The sequence below is a fragment of the Hakea prostrata genome, chromosome 6 (genome assembly GCF_041222555.1).
Source record: "Hakea prostrata isolate BN-2017 chromosome 6, UWA_Hpros_2, whole genome shotgun sequence".
NCBI lineage: Eukaryota > Viridiplantae > Streptophyta > Magnoliopsida > Proteales > Proteaceae > Hakea > Hakea prostrata.
In genome coordinates this window covers 23,469,421-23,495,049 of record NC_142605.1, presented here as the reverse complement: position 1 = coordinate 23,495,049, position 25,629 = coordinate 23,469,421, and the positions used below count along the sequence as shown (strand labels likewise).

The 25,629-nt window shown below is 37.1% G+C and overlaps 1 protein-coding gene across 1 annotated transcript; it reads left to right on the top strand.

The window, feature by feature from the left end:
- Positions 1–485: 485 nt before the first annotated feature.
- LOC149012730 (proteasome subunit alpha type-2-B) lies at positions 486–25,371 on the top strand. Its single transcript, XM_089157910.1, has 11 exons — positions 486–663; positions 792–868; positions 6,281–6,345; positions 13,850–13,896; positions 16,860–16,935; positions 18,976–19,043; positions 19,539–19,608; positions 20,888–20,973; positions 21,903–21,965; positions 23,870–23,935; positions 25,074–25,371. Exons 1-11 carry the CDS (start codon positions 623–625, stop codon positions 25,120–25,122), a joined length of 708 nt encoding a protein of 235 aa, XP_089014036.1. The 5' UTR covers positions 486–622; the 3' UTR covers positions 25,123–25,371.
- Positions 25,372–25,629: the final 258 nt, after the last annotated feature.

Sequence of the window (25,629 nt, the reverse complement as noted above, 5' to 3'; positions counted from 1 at the left end):
ATATTAATCTTGAAAAACATCTATGGAGTCATGGTTCAAAATCTATAGATTCATGTTTATAATGCAAAAATGTGAATCCTTATATTTCATGAATCTAAGAATTCACACAATCAAATGGGTATAAATCTCCCATTTGTGAATCTAGAGATTTGAAATCTTTGGATTCATGTAACCAAACAGGCCCTAAACATAACTTACTAACAGAGTGTACAAATGTGTAAATTTAAGAGATATTTTAGAAGATTATCGCTAATTTGATGTAGTCTTGGACCTGTGTGTATTTTTCGTTTATTATTTTAAGGTGTTCCTGAAAAATTTTCCAAAGAAAAAAGGGGTTGGTATCAGCATCCATCTTGCCCGATATATTGTCGATCCGGAATACGGTCCGAGCTCTAGTAGCGATTCGGATTTATGTGTTCCGACTTCCGAGGACAATATGGGAATTATTTGAATTCTTTAGGGCTACCAACATAAATTAACAATCTGTAGTTTTCTACTTTTCTTGCGAAAGGGTTCATTTGCCTCCCCTTATTTCTGCTTTCGTTGCCTTAATTCTTCCTGATTTTCTCTCTCCCTCTTTCCTGTATTCGTGTTTCTTGGCAGTGACTCTCTCTGTGAAGCAATGGGAGATAGTCAGTATTCGTTCAGTCTCACCACTTTCAGGTACATTGGTTTCGTCTTCGAACTCTCTGTGTAATCCTTTTAATCTGTTCAGGTCGCGATCTTCTCCTTTTCTTCACGACAATTTACTATCTAGAAATTAATATGGTGTTCTTTGTAATCTGAAACAGTCCTTCTGGGAAGCTCGTACAGATCGAATATGCTTTAATGGCAGTCGGTTCCGGACAAACGTCTCTTGGGATTAAAGGTATCTCAGCTCTTCCAACATGTTTGATTAGTAGTTTGGGCTCAATCTCATTGAAATTGTTTTGAAGGCTTTTGATGTTGAATAAATTTCTATTTTTTTCTGAATCGCGTCTATGTTTGGCTTAAACTGTATAAGTTTAGATATGTTTAAACTAAGTAGCAGATTGCTCATCTAGGTTGTCCTATTCGTTCATTTCTTGTGTTGTGAGAAACATCCACGCAAAGTAACTTGTACTCAAATATCTCTATTCTTATTGGTATTTGGAGAAATTTAAGGGTTTAGTCATGTGTGACCTTCTCAAACAATGGGTTGGCAATCCCCTGTTCCCTCGTCCCACATGGGCTGCACTGCTTTACCTGAAGGGCTATAGATTAGACCTGTAAATGGATAGCCGAAATCCGCCTCCGAATTTGCATTTGTATTCGTTTAAGGGTATCCGATCCGAAAATTTTCTTACCGGAAAATATCCGATCCGTCCGCTACCCGGTTCGTGGATGTTGCTTCGGTGGATAATTCCGGATAAATTTTTATCCGGATAGAGTAAAGTATTTAACATTTTTCTTTAAAAATATATGATAATCGGATTCGGATACCGGTAATCGGATTCGGATAGCGGTATTCGGTAATAAGAAATTAGAAATTTATAATAAAAAATGTAAAAAAGTGACAATTATCAATCAATAATCGGATATTTTATCGGATCGGATTATTATCGGATATCCGATAGTTTCGGTTCTTTGGATGCCTTCTCTTTTTGCCGGTTCGGTTCGGTGCGGATTTGCTTCGGTTCGGTTCGGATCTGGTGTTCCGGCCGCCGGTCCCTTTCGGCCTCTATGTCTGCCTGGGTTGTTGTGGGTTCTTCTTCATATATATATATATATATATATATATATATATATATCCTGTCTATAGATTTGTTTATTGTGCAAGTTGTAACCACTTGAGGCTTTTAGGCATGTAAGTATCATCATATAGAAACTGAAACAAAATCACAAATTCAATTTATCTGAGAAATCAGAACTGTATAGCTGAAAAGAGTGAAAAGATGAGGAAAGGATCATTATTCCTCTTTCTGTGAATCTTGAAGTTGATGCCTAATACTCCATAGATTAGATAGTTTCAATTTATAGGAACAATTGTCAATTTTAGCCCAAGTGGTTTATAGGGATCCAATAGAAATGTACAAATTCTTTTCCATCAGTGCCTGCAATTCGTACTTGAATTCCTTTTGGTAACAATTTGTTGGAACATATGTAACATAATTGATCTCAAGTTAGAAGGGAAGTGCCACTGTGCTAGTATGGTCTCAAATAGAGCTGATTGGAGGGCAAGGATACATGTAATCTTCCCTCATTTGACAGGGATAGGCTGAGTTGTTGTTGTTGTGCAAATTAGTGATGGCAAGGAGTTGTCCTGCCTGTTCAATTAGTTCCACTCCTAAAAAATTGTATTACAATTAATTGCCTCCACTTATTATGACCAATCTATGCCTTGCCTAAAACCCCCCTGCTTTGCTCCGTTGGAGATGGCAGCTTGGAATGGAGCGGAAAAACTGAACCTTACGTAAATTTATTGAACTCGAGGGCACGGCAATTCATAATAGAATGTCTTCGGATGGGTGCAGCATATCTACACTTCCATTCCAGTAGAAGGAAGACCTGCAAACTCAGGGCTAACGTCTGATTAGTAGATTAGTACAATCTAGCCTCTTGGAATGGACCTGGCTCGGGCAGCTGCCATACTGGTATTGCTTATGACGATGGGGCCAAGGATAGTCTTTCTAGTCACTTTCTTTCTTTGCCTAGATTGGGCAATCTGATTTACTTCTTCCAAACTAAAGTCATCACAAACAAAGGGTGCCTGGTCATCTTTGTGAATCAGTCAACAAGGGGATGACCAAGCCTTTTTGAAGTGGAACCTGATCTCATTTCCTTGCCATTCAGGGAAAGCCTTCCGCAACAGACTTTGGCTTGTGTGAGAAGATGCGTTAATGCTTAAGTTATCGGCTTGCCAGTTGTACCTTTACCCCTACCCTTTCCTTGGCCAAAAGCTGGGCCTAACAAGCAAAGAGCCGTGTCAATCGGTCCTTCACCACTCCTTGAGTGACTTCAGGTCGTACAACCTTGCGGATGGAACAAAAACGCGCTTTGGAGAGATGTCTTGTCTTAGAAGTCTTGCTATTTGTTGGGGGGGGGGTATAATGATCAAGCTTAAGGCTTAGTGGCTTTAGAATGAGATCTTGTGGTTACTGCTTGTTGGAGGGGCTATAGGACAGAAAAAGGCTAGTCTCTTGAGTCCAAGGGGGAGCTTTTGAACCTTCAGTGCAACGAGGGCGCTAGAGTTCTTGAGACCAGGCACTCCTTGGCATTTGTTAAGTGAGAAAGGAATAGTGTGGACTGTCTCGTGAGATTTGCTTGAGCTGATAGAACTATAATCATGATGGTGGCAACCGTCACAGTGCAAGTCGTTCTTCAAGCTAATGGTTTCTATTTTGACTTGCTTCCTTGTTAAGACTGAGTGAGGATTGGGGGGGGGGGGGTTGTTGAGGCCAGCCTAGTAAGCCTCTCTAATGGCTACTTTTTATAACAACTAGCTGTACTGGTGGACCGACACATCTATAGGTCAACCATCTAATAACAAATATAATTGTTTTCTGTCCATTGGGATTCAAACCAATCCCACAATGTTGGCTATAAGTAGAGGTCTTGATGACCCCTTAATCACATTTAAGAATACAATGGTTAGCCTATCTTTCTAGCTTGTTTCTCTCAAGTTTTGTCACCCTAGAAGTCCAAATTTCCCCCAAAGTTCCATTTCTTCACAATTGAGAGCTTGTTCTCATGAATTCAAAGCATCTTTTCTTAGACATCATTAATTGGATGAAGTCCTCCAAGGAGACATTGGTGCATTGTAACTTATTCGTATCATTGTGCATCATCATTCACTCAAAGTGTACTGCATTACACCCTCTGATGAGTAACCAACTCCTATCTATTTCATTTAAAGTATTAATTGTACTTATACTCTAGATTGGACTTAGAGTAAGGTACAAAGACTCTTTCATCCTTAAGTGATTGGATACTCTTGTTCAAAATCAAAATTTCTAAAGGTGCTCTCGTCCTCTAACAAATTGTAAAGGTATTGTTTCCCCACCTATTGTACTGACAAAGAATTACTAGTGGAACTCTCTCTAAAGTTAATTTACAATATGATCATAAGGAAAAGATTTCTTGTCAAAAATGTAAAACTAGGAATCTGATCGTTTGGATTACTTATGGAGTAGGCCGAAGTTTAATATGCCTTTATAATGGTTAGTCCCATGTTCTATTCTACAGTAGCTAGCTAAATCCCTATTCTTTGATGGGTTATAAGAAAAACATCCATTGGCGAGTGAGAAACACATTGTAGTCTCATCAACCTTACATGATACATAACATCCTGGCCAATGAGAAACTTATTCTCTTAAATTGCTTTATGATTACAGAACTTAAGTGATAAGTGGGACCACACATTTGAAGACGACTTCTTTGGGGAACCTTACCTTTCATGTGATCCCCCACCTGAACTAAATAGGTTTAGGGTATGACCGGTACGCTACATAGGTACACCACACAATTCAGGATCACATGGTTTGAGGGCCACATCTCACATCCATGCTATAGATCTCAATATCAATGGCATAAAGAGAATCCAATGATCATTAGTAGTGTAAGAAGAGTTAAACTATATTAATTCAAATGATCATTGGATTCTCTTTATGCCATTGATATTGCGATATGTGAATGAGATGTGATCCTTAAATTGTATGATCTTGGATTGTGTGGTGTGCCAGTGTAGCATATGTTTCATGCCCCCTATACCTATTTAGTTTAGGTGGGGTGTGACATTCCATGTGCATGCTTTGTCCTTCGCCACAAGTGATTTTTTTAATGTGTTCCAATGAAATACTATCTTATGTGGCCTCAATTGAATAAGATCCAGTTAACCTAGATCTTGTTAGAACCAACCTTGCTGTGAAGGAGTGGATGAAGTGCTAGTGGAGATGACTGGCTGAATCCACAACCTAAAACCAGGTTCTGAAAATTTAACCACTAAGATCTTCAACCACCTAATATCCCAGGGCTGGATTTCAAACAATCTAAATCAGTTTTGGACTTTTAAGTACCAAACCTACCTTCCACAAAGGTAGACTAACAGCCGAGCTGAATCGCTCACCAAAATCTGCCTCTTTTCTGTCCTTGTATTCTTTCCTCAAGGGAGCATAAATAGGGGTTAACAGCCTTACCATTCATAGAAGCAAGAAAGAAACTTCTAAAAGAAATAGAACTAAAAATCTATTGGATCCTGGGGGCTAGGACTCCTTGTTGACTTAAGACTTGGACAAACTGAAATGAAAACATAAAGAAAAACTGTCATGGCCTTATAACCTAAGTTGCACAATATTACTTGAAAGATAATTAAAGAACCATATGAAATAAAAGTTGAACCAAGTTCTAAGTTTGTACTCTGGTTTAGTATTCATGCTTAAGGGTCATAGAATGGGCCCTTGACCACAAAATCCCAAGGGACAAATGGCCGGCAGAAATACCTCTCAACCTTAGGTAGGTTTCAAGGGAAAATTGGTAAGCTTCTCAATCCCCGTACATATATCTTCTGAATGCCGTGCGTAGTATGTAGCCATTCTGCCAGGCAAACTGCTTATTTTCCATTACTCTTTTCAAAGGTGGGTAGCTGTATGATCTAAGAAACCTATCCAAGTCACTGGCTTTCTTAAGTGAGCCTCCAACAATTGAACCCAAGATCTATCCCTCACCTTAAAAAACTTCCTATCCGCATGCAGACGTTCCATGAGGTCCACGCTCCATTAGCAACTCATGCTGGCGTATAATTAGTTGTTTCAGCCGCGCGCGTGCTGGGGTGGGGGAATCTCATCACCGATTCTCCATTATGGTATTATTTGAAAAGCCTTGATTTAACAAAAGAACATTCTTGAATAGTTTGATCTTTTTGAATATGTGCCTCTTCCAATTAGAGTAGTGTTTAGGGAAGTGGCAAGATGTGATGTCAGAATTGTGAAGTATTCTTCATCCATGGTTTCTTGAATAAGTTCATCCTTACTATTGCTACTGATCACCAATGTACTTTTGTAGTTTCAGATGAAAACCTGTCTGTATCATAGTCCAGATGGGATACTTCAAAAGAATCAGATTGCAATTTTTGTAGAGTCATCCTGATATTATAACTTCAATGCATAAACTTCGGTTGTATATTTTGGTCGCTGTTCTTTCTATTAAAGTGTTTTTTTTTAATTTAATTTTTTAATTTTAAATTTTGATTCTCCTGAATCACGCCAGTTAGAATTTCATTTATTTATCAATAGTCAATATTATATACCTTTAATGTTTATTGCAGCCTCCAATGGTGTTGTTATTGCGACTGAGAAGAAATTACCATCGATCTTGGTAGATGAAACATCTGTGAGTAATATCCAAACCTAGATCTAGATTCACTGTTCTGCTACCTTTTGCATTTATTATTTGAAACAGATTTTTACATTTTGTAACTGCTTTTTACAATAATCTTATCAAAGCTGCCTTGCCTTCTCCCATCCCCTTTTTCTGGTTCTGGCATTTGGCTTGCTTTTGTGTTTTTTGAATTAGTCAATAATGCACTTGTCTCATGAGTGGCATGTGATTGATGATTCTTTTAGTACTACAAATTTGAGGTTTTTCTTTTTCATTGTTCTTGGTTTATGATCAACTCTAGCCCAAAATAGGTTAGTGGTCATCCTGGTGAACATCAAACAATCAACATTACCCTTTCAAGTCTGATTTAGGACATCTGGGAGCTACTCCTACTAGCCTTAGCCTAGGCCCAATAAGATACTCCAAAAGATACTATCTCAGGCCCATGCCTATGCCCATCCGTTGCTGCATTTCATGGTTGTGAAGGCGACAAGGAGATCTAAGCAGCTGGGCACTGCCTAGGGGGCAATACAGCAATTAAAGTGGTTGGGGCAAGGTTTTTCAATACGACTTCTTTTAAATTGATAAATTTCAATTATAAGCAAAACAAACATTTTAAGAATTAGAATTATAATTATGAAAGATTATTCAGAAAGAAAACACAAACATAGGTCCATCTCATTAAGCATCATAACAACAATAATAATAAGCCTTGTCCCTAACTAAATGGGTCGGCTACATGGATTCTTGCCTTCCAATCAATTCTATTTGAGGCCATGTTAGATACAAGGCCTAAGCTATACATATCATTTCTTGCTACATCTCTTAAGGTTATCTTAGGTCTACCCCTAGCTCTTCTAGTCCCTTCAATCTGGATTATATGACTTCTCCGTACAGGAGCATTTATAGGTCTTCATTTAACGAGGCCGTGTCACCTCAAACGACTTTCTCGAAGCTTTTAACCATGACCATGGACTAAAATGAAAGTAGTAATTATACTTACCTCTTTGATAGTGTGATGCCAAATAAGTGCTTGTGCCTAGACCCTACGAGCATTTGACAAATTACATTGTGCTCTTTTACCTGACTTTTTATAAGTAAATGACTAATTTTCAAATCTGAATGGGAATTTGATATGTTTGTTTTTATACCACTTTTTTTGACCGAGCACGACAAATTAATGGTTGATTGATTCCTGTATCTGAAATGAATACCTATCAAATTCATATTTGGCTTTGTAGAAACACTTTAGCATGTAGGCAGGCAATATGGTGTACAAAACGACAAAGCAGCAGCACCTAGGCGATAAAGCGATAAAAAATTTGCACGTCAAAAAAGTGGTTGAAAATTGGTGGTTCAAAAACTGCCAAGGCGGATGCTTTGACAACAATGCTGTATTTAGCTTGTAGTTTACTTCATAAATAGGATTTGTTTCTCCTTTTTTTTTTTTTTTGGAATTTTCATTTTTAGTGTTGGTAGTGTGGTGGACACTTATAACTACTCCATGGCAAGTATGTAGACCATAGTTATCATGATGTCTTGGTAATTCAAGGTGTTTGAGGCTGGAAAAAAGAAAAAAGTGACACCAATAAAGGGGATTGATGTTTATATTCCTTAAAAGGGGATACTGAGCCTCCTTGAGGAGCAAAAAGGGATTCCGAATCTTCTTCTTCTCCCTCCTCCTATTGGGTTTCTCTTTCTCCAGTACTTTCCCTTTTTAAAAGTTCAAATTCTGCTACTTTATCTCTTGTTTTCGTTGTTCTCCTTCTTGTGATCCATTTGTCAATTTTTGTATCAGAACATAATCTGGGTGAATCTCTTGCTCTTCTTCTTTTCCTGCATAGCTGAAGCTTTCCTCCGATCTGGGATCCTCTACCCCGATGGGTGGAGGATTGTGCTTCTCTTTCACCCTTACCTCCACAATGTTTAGGAGGGGGGCCACTGGTGGTTTACTTTATTAATGCTCAGCGGTGAGCCTGCTCTTGAATGTGTGGTGGAGGGGTGTGAAGGGAGCAGAATCCTCTACCTGTCTGGGTAGAGGGTCCGGACTCCTTTCCTCCCTCCACCCTCCTAGATTTCTCCCCTCTCTTGGATTCTTCTTTTCAGTCTCTTCCTCTCTTCTTATCTTTTTTCTCCGAAGTACAAACAGAATTTTCCTTTTTACCCCTCCCATGTTCTGGGGTCCCCTAGCCAGAACAAAGTATCCATTTGCAAGTACCTTATCGTCTTGATCATGATATCAATTGAACGTTTATACCCACATGACTCAACAACCAATTGTTCCATCTTATACTAGGCAGGATTGACAAAAAACATCATAGATGCTGCAACACTATGGTGTATGACTTCAGCATTCTAGTCAACATTTTTCAGAGGAGGCATGTGGTTTCAAGACTTGATCTCCCTCTTATGATTACTAGAGCTTTTGAACTTCATATGGACTGGTTTGCTCTGTTTATCCATCTCTAGGTTGACTTTTTCTTAATAGCAAGGGACAATTGATAGGACATATGTGGGCTGCTTCTACTAGCCTTAGCACATGGCCGATCCAATACTCCAAAAAGTGCCATCTCTGGCTGAAATCCAAGACTTTTCTGCCTTGCATTTGGCATTTATTTCAGTATAATTATTTATGTTCAGTTTAATCATAGAAAATTTTCCTTTTTCTGCATTTTATGTTCAGTTTAATCATAGAACAGTTTTCTTTTTCTGCATACATTTCCACTTTCATTTTTAATTGTAGCATGGTGGACAGTTAAAACTTAAAACCATCCCACAACAAGTATGTAGGCTTTTATTTTCTTTGAAGGGCTACTGCAGTCTCTTTGAGTAGAGATGAATGACAGAAGAGAGAGAGAAGAAAATGTCTGGATCTTTTTCTTCTTCTTACCCCATTCTTCTCTTGGGTTTTTATCTCTTCAATCCCCTTTAAACTCAAGTTGTGCTACTATATCTTGTCTTTGTTTTCCTCACTCTTCTTTTAGGCACCCTTCACTAACACTCCCTTGCTGGTCATTTTTGTCTTTGTAATCTCTTGTAAGTGTAGGATCTTGAAAAGACATACCAAATTCATATGCTTCTTGATACCCCACCAGATAACCATTTTAAAGATCTGGGTTCTATCATACAAATATGGGAAGATAGTTGATGTTATTTCACAAAGAATTAAAGTGGGATGGAACCGATGGATGAAGTGGAGAGGTGCGATTGGAGTACCATGTAATGTAAGAATATTTCTATCCAAGATCGCATAGATCGACTAAAAACACCTTAGTATGATAATGACACAAGATGATGATGAGCATACCTTTCTATGGTTCTATTGGAGACGAAGCGCAGCGGAATATCTTCTTTATGTCTCCCACTAGGAACAAACTTGAGGTGGAAGTTGATTCTATGATCAACTTGATGTTGGATCTTCTCCTCTAGACTCCTCCCTATTCACTGGTTTGATGGTATATCCTTTCTGGCTAAGCAGATGTGATTGTGATTATGATTAGGGTTTAGAGGAGGGACCTAGCATCCTTTATATGCAAACCGTTAGATCGTCCATCAAGATCTCGGTTCCTATGCCCACACTAGCCCCCATATAAGAGTTATAGTAACCGTGTTCCCTTCGACCAATAAGAAACCAAATCAAAGTGTAACACAATCAATGAAGCCCACCTTATGTGGAATATTCAATTAATATTCTAACATGTAATCATCACATTCCTTTAAAGTTTAAAAGGAAGTCCTATGGAACTATCATTTGACCAGTCATGATGCATCAGGTGGAATGTTGGGTAATTAGGTAGTGCCATGTAGTGAAGCGCGGAGATGAGGATGTTAAGATGGATGTGTAGGAAAGCTAGGAAGGATAAATTGAAGAATGAACATGTTAGAGCAAACGGGGCAGTTGCCCCAATCAGTGACAAACTCAAAGAATGTTGTCTGAGGTGGTTTTGTCATGTATAATGGAGGCTTGGGGATGCACAGTAAGATGAGTGATGTAATCTTGATTGAGGAGCTAAAAGAGCTAGGGGTAGGCCTAAAATGAGTATAATTGAGGTTTTGAATAATTAGGAATGACATGCATAGTTTGTGTCCTATACCAAATATGACCACAGATAGAGCCTTTTGGAAGACTAGGATCCATATTGCGAACACCAGCTTTTCTTGATGTTGTGGGTTATTCTCTTTCCTCTTATCATTATCTTTCAACTTCATTTTCCATTTCTCTTTTCATTGTTTTATCAAAGATGCATGTAGGCAACCTCATTCAATTGGGGTAAAACTTTTGTAGTTGTAGTTTATGCCAAGTATAGGACTTGAATAAACGAAAAATGGTAATTCTCATTTTGACCCCAAGGTTTGACTCAAGTCATTTTTAACCAAAAAATATTTTGCATTTGCCTCCCCTGTGGCATATAAAAGGGGGGGGGGAAACCAAGGGACAAATCATCATTTTTATGACGAAAGTAGTCTTATCCTTTAGACTTTTAAGATTAGGTCATGTAGGAGAAATTCGATCCTACGGTTCTAATAAAAAGACAGGGTATACTTGTAATTATGATGTTTTTTTATTTTACATTTAAGTATTTTAGAATTTCAAATTTACAAAATGGAACCCTAGGTTGAAATCATATGAGGTGGAATCCATGAAAAGGGTTTGGCTAGATTTTTTAGGTGCCGGCTGCAAACTTGATGCACCAACCCTCCTCCTTTACTTGGGCTTGGGGCCGACAACAAACATTGGCGGAGTTAAAGAAGCACTGAGGAGGACGAAACTAGGCAAGACATAATGTTCCGATGAAATCTTAATAGAAGTATGGAAGAGCTTAGGAACCCACGGGCTATTTTGGTTGACTAAGTTGTTTAAAAGATTATGAGCACAGGGAAAATGGCAAATGAATGGAGAAGCATTGTGGTTCCAATTTACAAAAATAAAGGAGATATTCAAAGCTATAACAACTATAGGGGCATTAAACTGATGAGCCATACTATGAAATTATGGGAGAGAATAATTGAAACCCGTTTGAGACACTTAACCATAGTTAAGAGAATCAATTTGGGTTTATGTTGGGAAGATCTACGACGGAGGCTATTTACCTAATTAGGAGACGAAATGGTATAGAGTGTAGGAAAGACCTTTGTATGGTATTTATTGAACTAGAAAAAGCCTATGATGGAGTTTTTAGAGTTAATTTGGCAAATACTAGAGAAAAGAAGTGTTGCAAGTAAATTTGTGGACATAGTTAAAGATATATATAATGGAAAGTTGGTTCAGTGACAAGTGTAAGAATAGTGGGGGAACAAAGTGATAAATTTCTAATTACAATTGGGCTACATCAAGGATCAACTTTCCCAACTTTTAAGCCCATATTATTTGCACCTGTAATGAATGAATTAACCAATGACATTAAAGACGAGGTCCCTTGATATATGCTTTTTTCTGATGATATGTGTTGATAGATGAGATTCAAGTGGGGATTAATTTCAAGTTAGAATCATGGAGAGCAACTTTGGAATCAAGAGGCTTTAAACTAAGTAGAACGAAGACAAAATATCTAGTTTGTAACTTTAGTTATGATCGAGCAGACGATGAGGTGGTGAAACTTGATGATAAGGAGATTCCTCAGAGTGACTGTTTTAGATGCCTAGGTTCAATCATAAATGATAGAGGTGATATAGAGGATGATGTTTCCCAAAGAATTAAAATAGGGTGGATGAAGTGGTGAGGTGTGTTTGGGGTCTTGTGTGATCGACGTATTCCATTAAAACTTAAAGGAAAATTCTTTAGGACCATTGTTTGACAAGCTATGATGTATGGTGCAGAGTGTTGGGTTCTTAAAAAGAATCATATAGATAAATTCAGTGTTGCAGAAATGAGGATGATAAGATGGATGAGTGGAAAATTAGGAAGGATAAGATAATGAATGATCATATTAGAGTTGGCCTGGGAGTTGCTCCCATAAGTGATAAACTTCGAGAAAGTCATTTAAGGTGGCACAACCACGTTCAATGGAGACCTATAAATGCCCTTGTTGGAGAAGTGATATAATCTAGATTGAAGGAAAGAGCTAGGGGCAGATCTAAGATAACCTTAAGAGAAGTAGTGAGAAAGGATATGCATAGCTTGGGCCGTGTATCTAACATGACCTCAAACATAACTTATTGAAAGGCAAGAATCCATGTGGCCGATCCCATTTAGTTGGGACAAGGTTTATTGTTGTTGTTGTTGTTGGAACCCTAGGTTGAAACTCGATTAAAGCTGGGTTTCATGTTTGAGAAATTGCAAGCTGCCATTGCAAAGTGGAGCTTAATTCTTGACCGTTTGCAAAATGAGAATGGAACGGTTATCAATAAGTATGACAATCGGTAGGAATTCTCTCTGTTACCACTGTGAATCATAGAGAAGCTTTGGATATAAAAGCTATAGAGCCAAATTAATCGAACGAGACAATAAAACACATGCAAGAAGTAACAAAGACCAAATTAGGCCACTCAAGGTATTAGCATTTGATGACTTTTGTCACTAAGTTGCACGGATTACCACTAAAACTGACAGCGTCAAGTTAAAGGAGTACAAAACTTTAAAAAAGAAACCATGCTACCCTCCATTTTAAGGAGGCATGGGTTTCTGCATCTCAATCACCTTCTTCCATGAATCCCTACTGAAGATCCCCTCCCACCATCTCCTTGCATTTTCCCTCTCCATAAATAACTGATCCTTTTCAGTATTTTAGCAAGTATTGAGTAAGTGAGGAAGTTCGGGAAGGGAGAACTCATCACCAGCCAATAAACAACCATCCCCTAGCCTCTGCTCGTATACATCAAGCACCTTCGAGAGCTTGGCCTTGTTCTGCCTTATCATGTTCTCATCTTGTTAACTGTTCCATTCTCATGTTTGCTAATGGTCAGGAGTTAAGCTCTACTTTGCAATGGCAGCTTCCAATTTCTCAAACATTAACCTTGGGTTTAATCAAGTTTCAACCTAGGGTTCCATTTTGTAAATTTGAAATTCTAAAATACTTGAATGTGTAATAAAAAAGTCATAATGATAAGTAAATCCCCCTTTTTATTAGAACCGTTGGATCAAATTTCTCCTACATGACCTAATCTTAATGGTCAAAAGGATAAGGCTATTTTAGTCATAAGAATGATGATTTGTTGTTAGTTTTTTTGGATACCACAGGTCCACAGGGGAGACAAATGTAATATGTCATAAATGATTTGAGTCAAACCTTTGGGGGTCCAAATGAAAATTACCCATAGATTTATTTTTTAGATCTCTGTATATTTTGTTACCTTCATCTCATTTGTGGTTCCTTCATCCATCAACTTCATTAATTAATTGAGCTCTTAGTGTTTGCATGATTTTGCCAACCTGCATCATCCCTTCTTCCCTCTCCCATTTTCCCTGTCTTTGAATCATTTTTTTGCGTTGGGAAAAAGCCCCCAGGGGGGGTGGTTTCAAAAGAAGTATTAGGCCTAAAGTGGCATTGTGGTGATAATATCATTTGTTTGATTGCAGGTTCAAAAAATTCAATCTTTGACGCCAAATATTGGAGTTGTGTACAGGTTGGTTTTCTATACTAGTTACTAATTTGGGAGCTTAACTCTACTATTAGTAGGAAGTTTTACTCCAATGCTTCTTGATGCCATATGTCCATAATTCATATAGCATGTGGCCTAATAACAATTACATAATATTTGACTTTGCAATTCACTTTTTAATGAGCATTATTTTTTTAGTAGTTATGAATGCCAGCTTCATTCGCCATGTGTTAGGAATGTGCTATTTGCCTTTCTGCGGAAAAAAATTGTATATTTTCTTATCATGAAGGTGCTTCCAAGGTTGATCTATGCTATGAGCTCCTGACTGAGGTGGTAAATTATATGGAGTATGTTTCTTTGTACTATTTTTTTTCCCAAACATTATATTTGCACGACAAATTGTCCCTTTCTAAGTCAGCTATTATGTTTCATCCTTTAATATGTGGTCTGTTGCTAAGTGAATTGAAGGAATAAAAAAAAATAAAAACAGGAGGGGGAAAGGGGAATGCCATGTATCTTTGTTGTGTTGAGAGATGAGCAGATGATTCCTGTTTCTCTGCAGCAAATGCATATGCTGGCTATGTGAACCCTGTTTCTGCAAATTGTTTACCATAAACATTGTTAAGTACCTCCACAATTTGTTTACCATGAACATTTATTGTGTACCAAAATCCACAGAAAGGCTTCTAATCTTAAGGGGACAGTTTGACCCATGTTTTGTTTGTTAGAAGATTAGCTTCCTCTCTTACTACATGTAACTGAAAAAAGAATTCAATTGAGAAATCACCTTTTTTTTTGTTGATTCTTTCAGTCCCCCACTCACGATTGTTTTGGTATATTCTAATTGGGCTTTCACACCATCTTCACATTTCTTATTTACTAATGGTTGATGGGTCTACTTTTAATGGGTGTCAGTTAGTTCAGGGCTGGCAGAAGTCACAGTGGCTTCCTCAGATGTGATATCCTTCTCATTTTCCGTCTTTGCTGAACCTTACAAGCAGCCCAATTCATTTGCAGTATTCTTTAGGCAACTTAAATCACTTCTATGTATGTTGAAATAGAAAGTGTGGTGAATGGAAAACAATTTATTGTTATTTCCTATAGGGTTACGAGAAGGAATTCTTGAACTTCGCATTAGTTCTGTTTGGCATTCACATTCATTTATTGGTCAGTTAACCCTATGTTCCTCCATTATATGGCCATTCTTTTTTTTAGGTAAATTTTTTAATCCATATGACTGCAATATGAATCTTCTTCTTCTTCTTTATTTTTTTTGTTGTTTTTTTGGGGGGAGGGGGAGGGGATTGATGAGAAAGCTTTGTATTAGAGGAGGTAGTACATAATAAGCAGTCCCCAACAACCACCCAAAAGGTGTGATGGAGACTATATCCAAGGGTATTTTCTTCTAACCATTATCGCAAATTAGTAATAACTTCACCCTGTAGAACATGTAAAAGGTCGTCCATCTAGATCAATTCTAGGCTTCTAGCAACTCTGTTGAAGCACCTCAGGTGTTTATACTGGCTGTCTACTTTTCACTTTTGCTGCAGCCATGATGTCAGCTGGTTGATTCTGCTCTCTCCACACGTGCCTGAATTCCCTGTTATGAAGCAAATCAACAATTTGGCTGTTTTCCCATTTTCCCTCCTGCACTCTCCAAGGCCCTTGAATTTTCCTGTTGAGAGTATCAATGGCTAATGTTCCTATGAGTTAACAGTGAGGGGTAAATAAATGGGGTGCATGACGGTTTTGTAGCTTGTTCTATGTGTGTATGTTTGTCATTATATATATATATATATAATTTACTATTATAAAAGCATGAACTCATGGGAGATGCTACATTTTTCTTCCAAGAATACCCTCAAACGGTCATTACAAAGATATAATGAATTATGTCTAAAATCGTAATTTTAAACTTGTACTTGATTGTAATTAATTCTCACCATTATTTCTCTCCTTTCCATTTCTCAAAATTAAAATAACTAATTACTTGATATATTTTCTCCTAAAAAAAAAATTTACTTGACCTATCTACTTTCCTTCCCATTTGTTAAAAAAATAAAAATAAAAATTATTTGATATCTTAAATCCGTTGTATCTCTTTTTTCTCAAAAAACAAAGGCCTCTCTAATTTAGTATTAATAAATATAACTCTCTGAATTTTTTATTTATTTTTTCCAATACAAAAGAAAGCAGGCTAGAATTTATAATTCTACAAGAGAAGTATCACATAAAACATTTGCTTGCATGGCAAGCTGAAGAATGTGATTACATCCCCAATCCTTTTCTATAAAAAGGAAAAACAAGGAAAGCCCACACAAAACCAAAAGAAAAAACCCAAAAAGAAAATAATCTGATGGCTAATATAAAAATATTTGCTAATAATCAAGTACACTTAAAAGATAGAACCTGTTCAAGTTTAAGTTTACAAAATATGCAATGTAAATGTTAATTCTATAGTTCAGTTTATGTAATTCATATTCATATGGATACCACCACATGCATTTGCACGTGGAACCTTACTAATACACACACACATATGTATATATAATTATTGGTCTCATTGTCCAACCAAAAAGAAATGAGTTTGCTGATAATTTTTATAGCTTTGGGTATTGTAGTGCATTGGTCTAGTTCTTGTTGTCTCTTTCCACTTGTTTGTTGTTTGCTGCATTTTTGCATATTGCTCTCACCTGGTTACTCCTAAACAAGTTGGATTAAACTAAAATTGCCTCATGGTTGGGGTAAACATTGCCTTCATGGTTCCTAACTAACTGAAACCAAATATGGTTTGAGATAAAGTTTACTTTACCTTGTCATGTCTTACTTCCTTGTGTGAAGTATGTACTGATAGTGTTATATAATCGATTCTCTTTCAAAAATTTTATATATTTTCACTGTTATAAGTCTCTGTCTGTACAACTTTTTGGACATGCATATCCATAATATAAGTCTATCCTTGCAACTTTTGTTCTTTTTGGCTGCAGCGGCATGGGTCCTGATTTCCGGGTCCTGGTAAGGAAGAGTCGGAAGCAGGCACAACAATACTACAGACTCTACAAAGTACTGTTCTTTTCTTTCAGGATTGAGATGTTTCTTGCAAGTTGCAATTACTATTTTGATAAATGAATTTGCCTTTTTATTGCATCTCTCGAATGTCAGCGTTCTGATCCATATGAGTTCCTTCTTTTTTTTTTTTTTTTTTCTGCTCGAGCATCTCTTTAACTTAAATTAATGAAAAATGTTTATTGGCAAATGTCCTTGGGAACTTAAATAGAAGGGGAAGTTTGAAAGGAATTTAGTTCTCTCATATTTTATTTTTGATGTACAAATGTGGGAGAGGCTTGAAAGCATGGTCAGAGAACTCTTGAGATCTCATTAGGTATCTTTCTTTTCCATTTAGCGAGATGAGACAATGTGATTTTTTATGGGCTGAGGTCTCGAATCTCAAATTATAACTTTGATGATTGAATTATCTTTCAAACTTTGTAATTTGAAGTATGAACATGTGTATTGTGTCAGATTTGTTTGCATATTGAACTTTGAGCATTAATAATGTATGGGCGTATGATGTGTACTATAGGCCATCTGTGTGTTCAGAAGGATTGAAATAGACTGGACATCAAGTTTCAGTTCCAAATGATCCCTAATACCCCTTGAGTTGTAGCCTCGAGTTGGGGAAAAAATTTGAGTAATTCTGCTAGATCTCGCTGAAATCTAAAGTCAATTCTACTTGTTGGGTTGGCAAGATGGGCCTTGAGAGATTGAGATATTGAACCATGCTTGAAAGACAGTAAATTAGTGAAGAACTTTTTGAGTGGTATAAACTTAAATTTGCTCTTCATCAATTCAAATTAAAATCAGACCAAAAATCAAATTTGTTATGAAATATTATTGTGAGAATCATGTGAATGGTTATCATCTGAAGGGGTATCTAGTTTTAGTGAAACAATAGAGGAATACAAGTGCTGATCATGTTAAAATCATACAAGGAAAGTATTAAATACATAGATTTTCAGATTTTTTGGGACAGGTCTGATCTCCAATCCTCATCCTTGGAACTGCAATCAGAATTTAACCATCAAATCCTACTTCTGGCCCATGGATCTTGCGGGTTATTGGTGTAATTCAAAAACCAAGAAGGTCAGTGTCAAACCTAGCAATCAAACTGGACCAACAATGGACTTATATGTATTGAGTGCCCAGTGGGTTATTCAGATAAATGGCTTTGTATTTTTGAGTTTCTTTGGCAACGGGTCCCTTTTTGGTATGTGAAACTGTATTCTGATTATTATTCTGACCCCTGTTTTGACTGGTTTCTCCCTGTCCTTTTGTCATAGGAATCCTTCATATCTTTGGATCCAACCCTTGGATCTTGCTATAACATTCATCAAGGTTTATACCTGCAGAGAGGAAACTTGACCAGGCTATAGCCTGTTCTGACTAACTGATTTTGTTCTATCTGTCTAGACCAATTCTATGCCCCATGTTTTGATTCTGTTGTTAGTGCTAGTATATCAATTAAATCAGAATTGAGAACTACAATAAAGGTGGACATGAAAGCTTCATTTGTAAATTCCAGGCATACACATGAACTATCTGTCGATGGTCAGATCTGCCACATGACAAATGGATGGGCGGAGTTCTGTTGGATATTGACAGTGAGGTCTCCTGCTCATCTGTCAAGTGTCAACGTCAGTGGCATTGGTTAGCAAAATATAGTATTGAAAATAGCCAGAATCAGCAATTAGAGTGCATTCCAGTGCTTGGACTTACTAGAGGGTAATAGGCCCAACAATACATGGAAGGATATATGAATGATTGAACTAGAGACAAAAGTTACACATGGCTAATCACCCAGTCTTGACCATAGTTGTCAGGTGTTTAGGTGACTGAAGGCATTCAAGTGTGGAAGCAAAGCAACACAAATGAGATGCAAGCCCAGGCGATGCCTTGAAACTATTATCTAGGACGTTTCCTACATTTTTTTGTCCATGTTTACCTTATGGTTGTGCATATGCAGAAACCTGTTGCTAACTAGTATTATTTGTTTTGGTTTGCTGTTATTCTGACTTTAATTGCAATCTTGTCATGTCATTATAGGAACAGATTCCTGTTACACAGCTTGTTAGAGAGACAGCAGCGGTTATGCAGGAGTTCACTCAATCTGGGTATTAACTTCCTTCTACCCATTCATTTCTTTTTGTAGCAAATGTTTCTTGAAAAAGAAAGGATGTTGTTTGGTTTATGGGCCTTAAGTCAGGCAAACTGTCTCATCATCTGTTGATGTGGAACTATACTTGTCTACCACAAGTTTGGACTTCTATCAAAGCTGTGTCTTCTTCTTCTTCTTTTTTTTTTCAATTTAATAAAAAAAATGTAAAACAAAAAATTTTCATCCTTGAGGTTGTTTTCTGTTAAATTTTGCTTGTACTGAAGATAATAAGTGGATATTCTCTAGAACTAGTAAAACTTTGATACATAAAGAAAAATCGTATTTTTTCTTTTTAGAAGATTAGGTGCCTGAGGAACTTCAGTGAGGAGTTAACTTGGGTTTGTAGCTGTTACTCTGTGTTTTGAGATTTTTGAAGTGTGTTGGAAACCAGTCACAGATGTAGGGAGATCGAATTAATATTGGTATCATTTCATTTTTCCCCTATTGGCAGTGGTGTAAGGCCTTTTGGAGTTTCACTACTCGTTGCTGGGTTTGATGCTGACGGTCCACAATTATATCAGGTATGTGAAATTCTGCTTTTTAGTCACTCTTTTGTTTCGACTAACTATTATGCACAATAGCTAGGGTGTTCCCCGTGAGTGGCATATTACTTTGGCACCCAGTTGCAATGACAAATGGTTAAGGCTTCTTGCACCATTGATAACTATGGTGGTATTTGTAAATTTTAGTTTTCTGTTTGAAAATACTGCCTCATTGTATTTTGTATGTCAATGCATATTATGTTCTATCTGGCTAGAGAATGTTGTTGCTTGTTTTCTATTAGTCTGTTGGCTATTCCTCTCCCTGGGGATGAGTCTTATCTGAGATGAGTTTTAATAGCGTGGTTGACGTTTTTGGGAACTCAGCGGCAAGATCTGGGATGTCATTGCTAGTCTCAAATTGGCTGTCTTCCATTTGTTCAGCATCAGAATGGGTTGCAAGGAAAGGCCACGGTTCAGATTTAGGTAGAGCAGGTTACTTTTAGCCTAGTGGGACTACTCCCTATTGATGGCATTGCCAAAGGTGTAGGGAGGGGGAACCCAAGAAGGGAGATGAGGAGTCTTGTTAATGCTGGTGATTCTTTGGCAAAAGCCTGCTGTGCGTTTTTCCTATTATCCTTTCCTTGCTACAATTACCTGTTACTGGGAAAAAAAAAGTATAGTAGGCATGGTTAAAACAATCTTTGGTTTACATGTTTCAGGAGTCATTTTGAGATTCCTTTTCCATTTGTAAACACATTAGAGTGGCAGAATTACAAATTTTTTGCCATAGGGAGTTTTGGTTTCTGATTGTGTTTCCAGTTGGGTATTGGTTTACCTTTTTGATTCATTGGACTAACTTGAGTTAATTTATTCTGAGTACACTGAGAATATTAGGCCATTGGGCTGTAAATTGGTTGCCTGGCATACAGTTGGAGTCTTATGTGTATAGGGCTTTAAACAAGTTATTTTGCATAATTGAAGTTATAATTGCCTAGAACATTTGCAAGGTATAATAATTTGACATGCTTAAGTACTGTGGTAAACTGACCATCATGTATTGATGATTGTTATATTGTTTGTGTAACATAATCTGTTAATGTCTGTCTAGCTGGTAGTTATTGTGCTAACCTGGACTTAAAAAGACCATATGTTTTGAATTTTACTTCAGGTACATCAGATTCATGTACAATTGACAATCATGTTTCAAGAATTGATTTATTCGTTGGATAACCATAATTTGCTAATGTCTATCTAGCTGGTATATATTGTGCTAACCTGGACTTAACAAGTGCACATATTTTATATTTTGTTACTTCAGGTGGATCCATCTGGTTCATACTTCTCTTGGAAAGCTTCAGCAATGGGGAAAAATGTCTCTAATGCAAAGTCATTTCTTGAGAAGAGGTACATAATGATGCACGGTTTATTTGCTCAAGTGCTCTTGGATAGGTTTTGTCATGTCTTGGGATTGGAGGAATTTGAAATGTTTCATGTAAGAGGACCAGTCTGTTAGGATCACAAGGAAGATATTTATTAAAACTCTTGCTTCAGTATATGTAGGGGTCACCACTGCATCAACACGGTTTTTAAGACACAAGATTAGGCACATAGTCATTGTATTGCTTAACAAGGATGCTACATATCCATGGTGTACCTTTATGTAGCTTTGGCTCCTTTCGCCATCTTTGTGGTTGTTTTGATAGTTCTAGTAAACAGTGTGTAAGCTTATTCTTTGAACCATTTCAATTTCTAGTGGCTTGCTTTGGTTGAACAAATCTGCCTCATCTATAATTTTGCTGGTTGATTAAGCCTTGGAACTACGAGCTCTGAATATTCCATGTTTAGAGCTTGAAAAAGAGTTCCTTATCGTGATATCTTTTAGCTTGTTTTATTAAAGGAAACTCTTCTTTTTCTCATTGCATGATTTGAAGCAAACATTTTACCGTTAGGCACTTTCTTACCTTGCATCAAGGTTTCTTGTTCACGGGGAGTGCTTTAAGCTCCTTTGTGTAAAATGGAAACTTCCGAGTAACATCTTAACATTCTGTATTTTCTTTTGTATGTAAATTGTATTTTCAAGGTTTATACCTGGAAGCTCACTGGAGAATTATTGAAAAATTAGTACCTTAAAGGTGTCAGGATATTTTAGAGTGCAAATAGGCAAACCTTGGTTGGGACAGGACTGACTGCAAATCTTGTCTTAGTTTATTGACTTCAAGTTAAATTTATTTCCTCCTCTCCCCCTTTCACCCTCTCCCTTGAAACCTTCAAGTTTTTATTCTGGACTTAATTTTTCTGCAAGAACTGCATTGATTATTTCCTATCTATTACAGGTACACTGATGATATGGAGCTCGATGATGCAGTGCATACAGCGATTTTGACACTAAAAGAGGGGTATCTAACTCAGTTCCTGCTTTAAGCATCTCTGAGTTTCTGCTTTAAACATATCTTGGATGAACAGTCCAGTTATTGGAATGGGATATAGCAGAAAGAGGCTATTTCATGTGCTTCTATCATTGGGCTGAATTTTTTTTTTGAAAAGAAGTACTTGTACGAAACACATGTCAAACGGTTGGAAACCATGTTACTGCTTGATAGATCTTAAGTTTGTGGGAATAGATGATCCAATCCAAATAATTTAAGTTTATTTGTATTCTTTTTTTTTCTTTTTTCGGGGGGGGGGGGGAGTTTCCAGTGCCTTATTGAAGCTTCCTGGATTTGCCTGGCTTTTATTATCATGCAATTTGGCTGATGCAAAATGAATGGTAGATTGTAATATTTTGAGTAATCAGATGACCTTGTGATGGGGCTGGGCATAGTTAAGCGGCTTTGAACAACAGGTCTTCTAATTACGTTTCTGTTATGTTAAATCTTAGTAATTCAGGACCATAATCACCATCATTAAATGTAATTTGTTGACCTGTTAACTATACTTAGGAAATTATCTAAAAATAGATAGCTGTTAATCATGTCTGGGGCCCAATTCTGGTCGTTAGTTGTTCTTTCTCTTTATTTTGTAGAGTTTAGTTTGTCTAGGTCTCTCCTTATCGCCTTACATATGTGGGAGTTCCTTACTTTGTTGTCGTTACTTTCTTTCCTGAAGGTGTTTTTCTTGGTAGTTAATTTAGATTGGGATTCTACCTAGGGTAGCCAACAAGCTAGGAGGTTTAGTTTTCTATTTGTATCGTTCTGATTATTGATCAGTCCTTTCTTATTACCTTTGTCCTCAGAACTATAAAGCATCTCAGTCTTGGTGCCTTACTCTTTGATGGATGAAATATGGTTAATTTAGTTTAGAGGCTGTTGCCTCCTTTGTCATCCTCTCTCCACCCCCCCCCCCCTTCTTGCAATTTTTATTTTGTTCTCTTTCCTCTTTCTTACCATTGATCTTTTCTCTTCTCCTTTGCTTCCATTAATTTGACCTTCAACAGCAGACCCATCCACCTATTTTTGTTGCTTAAATCCATTTGCTTCTTTCAACTTCCTGTAATGAAAGCAATGGGGTTTATGGTTTTTCTATTAATCAATTGATCTGAAGCAATTAAAGTTTCTCGAAACACAAAACTGTGGTAAAACCAGTAATTTAAATGCTACGTTCTCATTGTATGTTGGAGCAAACAGGATGTTCCTGTTCTGTGTGGTCATAAAGTTCTACTGACTCTTGGTTAGGGGCGCCAGGTTTTGGGGTTGGGGTATGAATAACCTTCAGCTGTGGTATGTTTGTGGTTACTATATCTCTATAGGGTCTCTGTTCATTGAAGTGATACTGACTGCAAAGATTTCTCAAAATGCTTATCTTCTTTTATTCTCCTTTTTTTCCCGCTTTTTTTTTTTTTTTTTGGGGGGGGGGGGTCGGGTAGGGAATTAACATTTGGATTTTATGATATATACATCAAAATGATTCAGAGGTTCTTGCATAGTTTGAGGCCCTAGCATTTGTGTGAGTTCATCCTTGGAAGCTGAAACACCCCCCTTCTTCCATGTTTGATCAATTTGTTGGATTGGTGGTAGTGGACTTTGGATTTTCATTTCTGTTGGATCCCTTGGCAATCCCTTTACTATTTCTTTTGATAGATTCACAGATATTGCTGAATTCTTTTGCAGAAAGCAATTTATATAGGTTAAAGCTGATTTGTAATGAACTTCTTTTTCATTCTTCACATAATGTTGCCTTCTTGGTTTGTTGTATCTTAAATAATAAAAAGAGGGTAGGTGTTCTCTCATTTTTGTGTCTCAGAGCATCCTTTTACTGGATCTCATTCCGTTTCTGCTAATGACTTTCCTGTGCATATTTGTAGGTTTGAAGGACAGATTTCATCAAAGAACATTGAAATTGGGATTATTGGCACCGATGGAAATTTCAGGCATGTTTCTTTCATTCGATTATCTTTTAGGGTGGGTGCGTGGGTCTTCCTATATGAGGTTACTCAATGCCCTTTATCTGACAGAAAACTTGAGGAAGCGCTAAATTAATTGGATTGTCCTGTGATTCACTAGCTTTATTATTTCAGGCATGGGCATGTGGCATACACTTCTTGTAGGTTTCTTATAAATAAATAAATCAATCAGAGTTATCTAAGTGAGTCAATGCATAGGTAGAGTATTGACCATTGGATGCAAAACAAGGGTCCTTGCTTTATCACCTGATATGCTAATAAAATCACAGAATATGCAGATAGGGTCAAGAGGTTAAAAACTATACTGATGTTCCATTCCACCAGACCCTTTTGAGTTTGACAAACTTGGTGGCGGGTGGATTTGCCAGGCAAGGCTTTCTGAGGCCTTATTGTGGTTCGCTATGGTTATCTCATGAGGTTTTGGAAAGTGTCTAGTTCAGTGACTCTCTAAGTCCAATATTATACTTGTGGCTAATATTAACAAAATTTGTTACTCATCACCCCAAAAGAGAAAATGTGTGGATGACAAAAAAAGGACTGACCAGCAACAATTATTTTTTGAAAATTGATTAAATGGTAAAATGAAGAGACAATGTCTACAAAATAGCTGTTTGGGTTCTGGTTAGCAGATCGTTTAGGTAACTCAGATTCATTGACTAGCAGTCACTTGATTGCAGCAAGAACCAACCTACCTGTGGCCCCCTGGGAATGAACTGTCAATGCCTGCCTGTGTTGGGTACACGATTAGAACACTTTTGTATTGTCACTCTTGTTGTGTCATTTATGAGAAGTTCCATTAATGTTTTAATTTTTACCTATGATTGCCACAGGGCCTGGGAGCATTTGAAGAATGGTAATAGTTTGTGAATTACATTTGTAACAAAGAAGTTGCTGCAGATCTTGATTTGGATAGTGAGCAGTCATAATAATAATAAAAAATATTTTTAGGAAAAGAAAAGTTTGTCTTTCCTAACTTGTTTAATCTTTGGATTGTGCTAGATGCTGCTGCATTAAATGCCTGGAGCAATAGCATTAAGCATATCTTCTTTTTTTGCACAGAAAATATACTCAAAATTTTAACATCCATGTTTTCTTTCCCCTGCAGAGTTTTGACTCCATCTGAAGTCGACGATTACTTGGGTGAAGTGGAATAACTGGGTGGGTTTTCCTACATTATCAAGCATGTTCTTGTAGTGTTCTCCCATCTAAACCGCAAGGAGCTGATTTTCTTATGGTTTTTACAGTTAGAATCCCCTGTTTTTGTAGCTATGCTGGTAGTGGACATTTCACATTTTCTTCCTGTAATTGTATTTTCCTGAATCTAATTTTCGTTATCAATGATTGAATATCAACCTAACTTAACAAGTGATTTGGAGCATGGTAGTAACCAAAGCAACTTAAAATGAATGAAAGGCTTGTGGATGTCTACTCCTCAAGGGTAGAAAGAACAAAAACTGAAATTTTTGAAGACGGTCATGGTTCAATTGTGTGGGATTAAATTCAAGCATTTATAAGTATGAAATCTTCCTCTCTTGTTTTCGTGATGTGAAAACAAATGTTTGGATGTCAATGTTTAACTAAAATCCTTCTTGGCTTCGTGCATGATAGGAGATGAAGGGGAGGGTGTTAATTCTTAACGTATTCTATTCTTTGATATTTTA

Coding starts and splice junctions, on each gene's coding strand:
- LOC149012730 (XM_089157910.1), top strand. CDS start 623: ATGGGAGATAGTCAGTATTCGTTCAGTCTCACCACTTTCAG. Junction 869..6,280: donor AACGTCTCTTGGGATTAAAG/GTATCTCAGCTC, acceptor TGTTTATTGCAG/CCTCCAATGGTGTTGTTATT. Junction 23,936..25,073: donor GGCACCGATGGAAATTTCAG/GCATGTTTCTTT, acceptor TTTCCCCTGCAG/AGTTTTGACTCCATCTGAAG.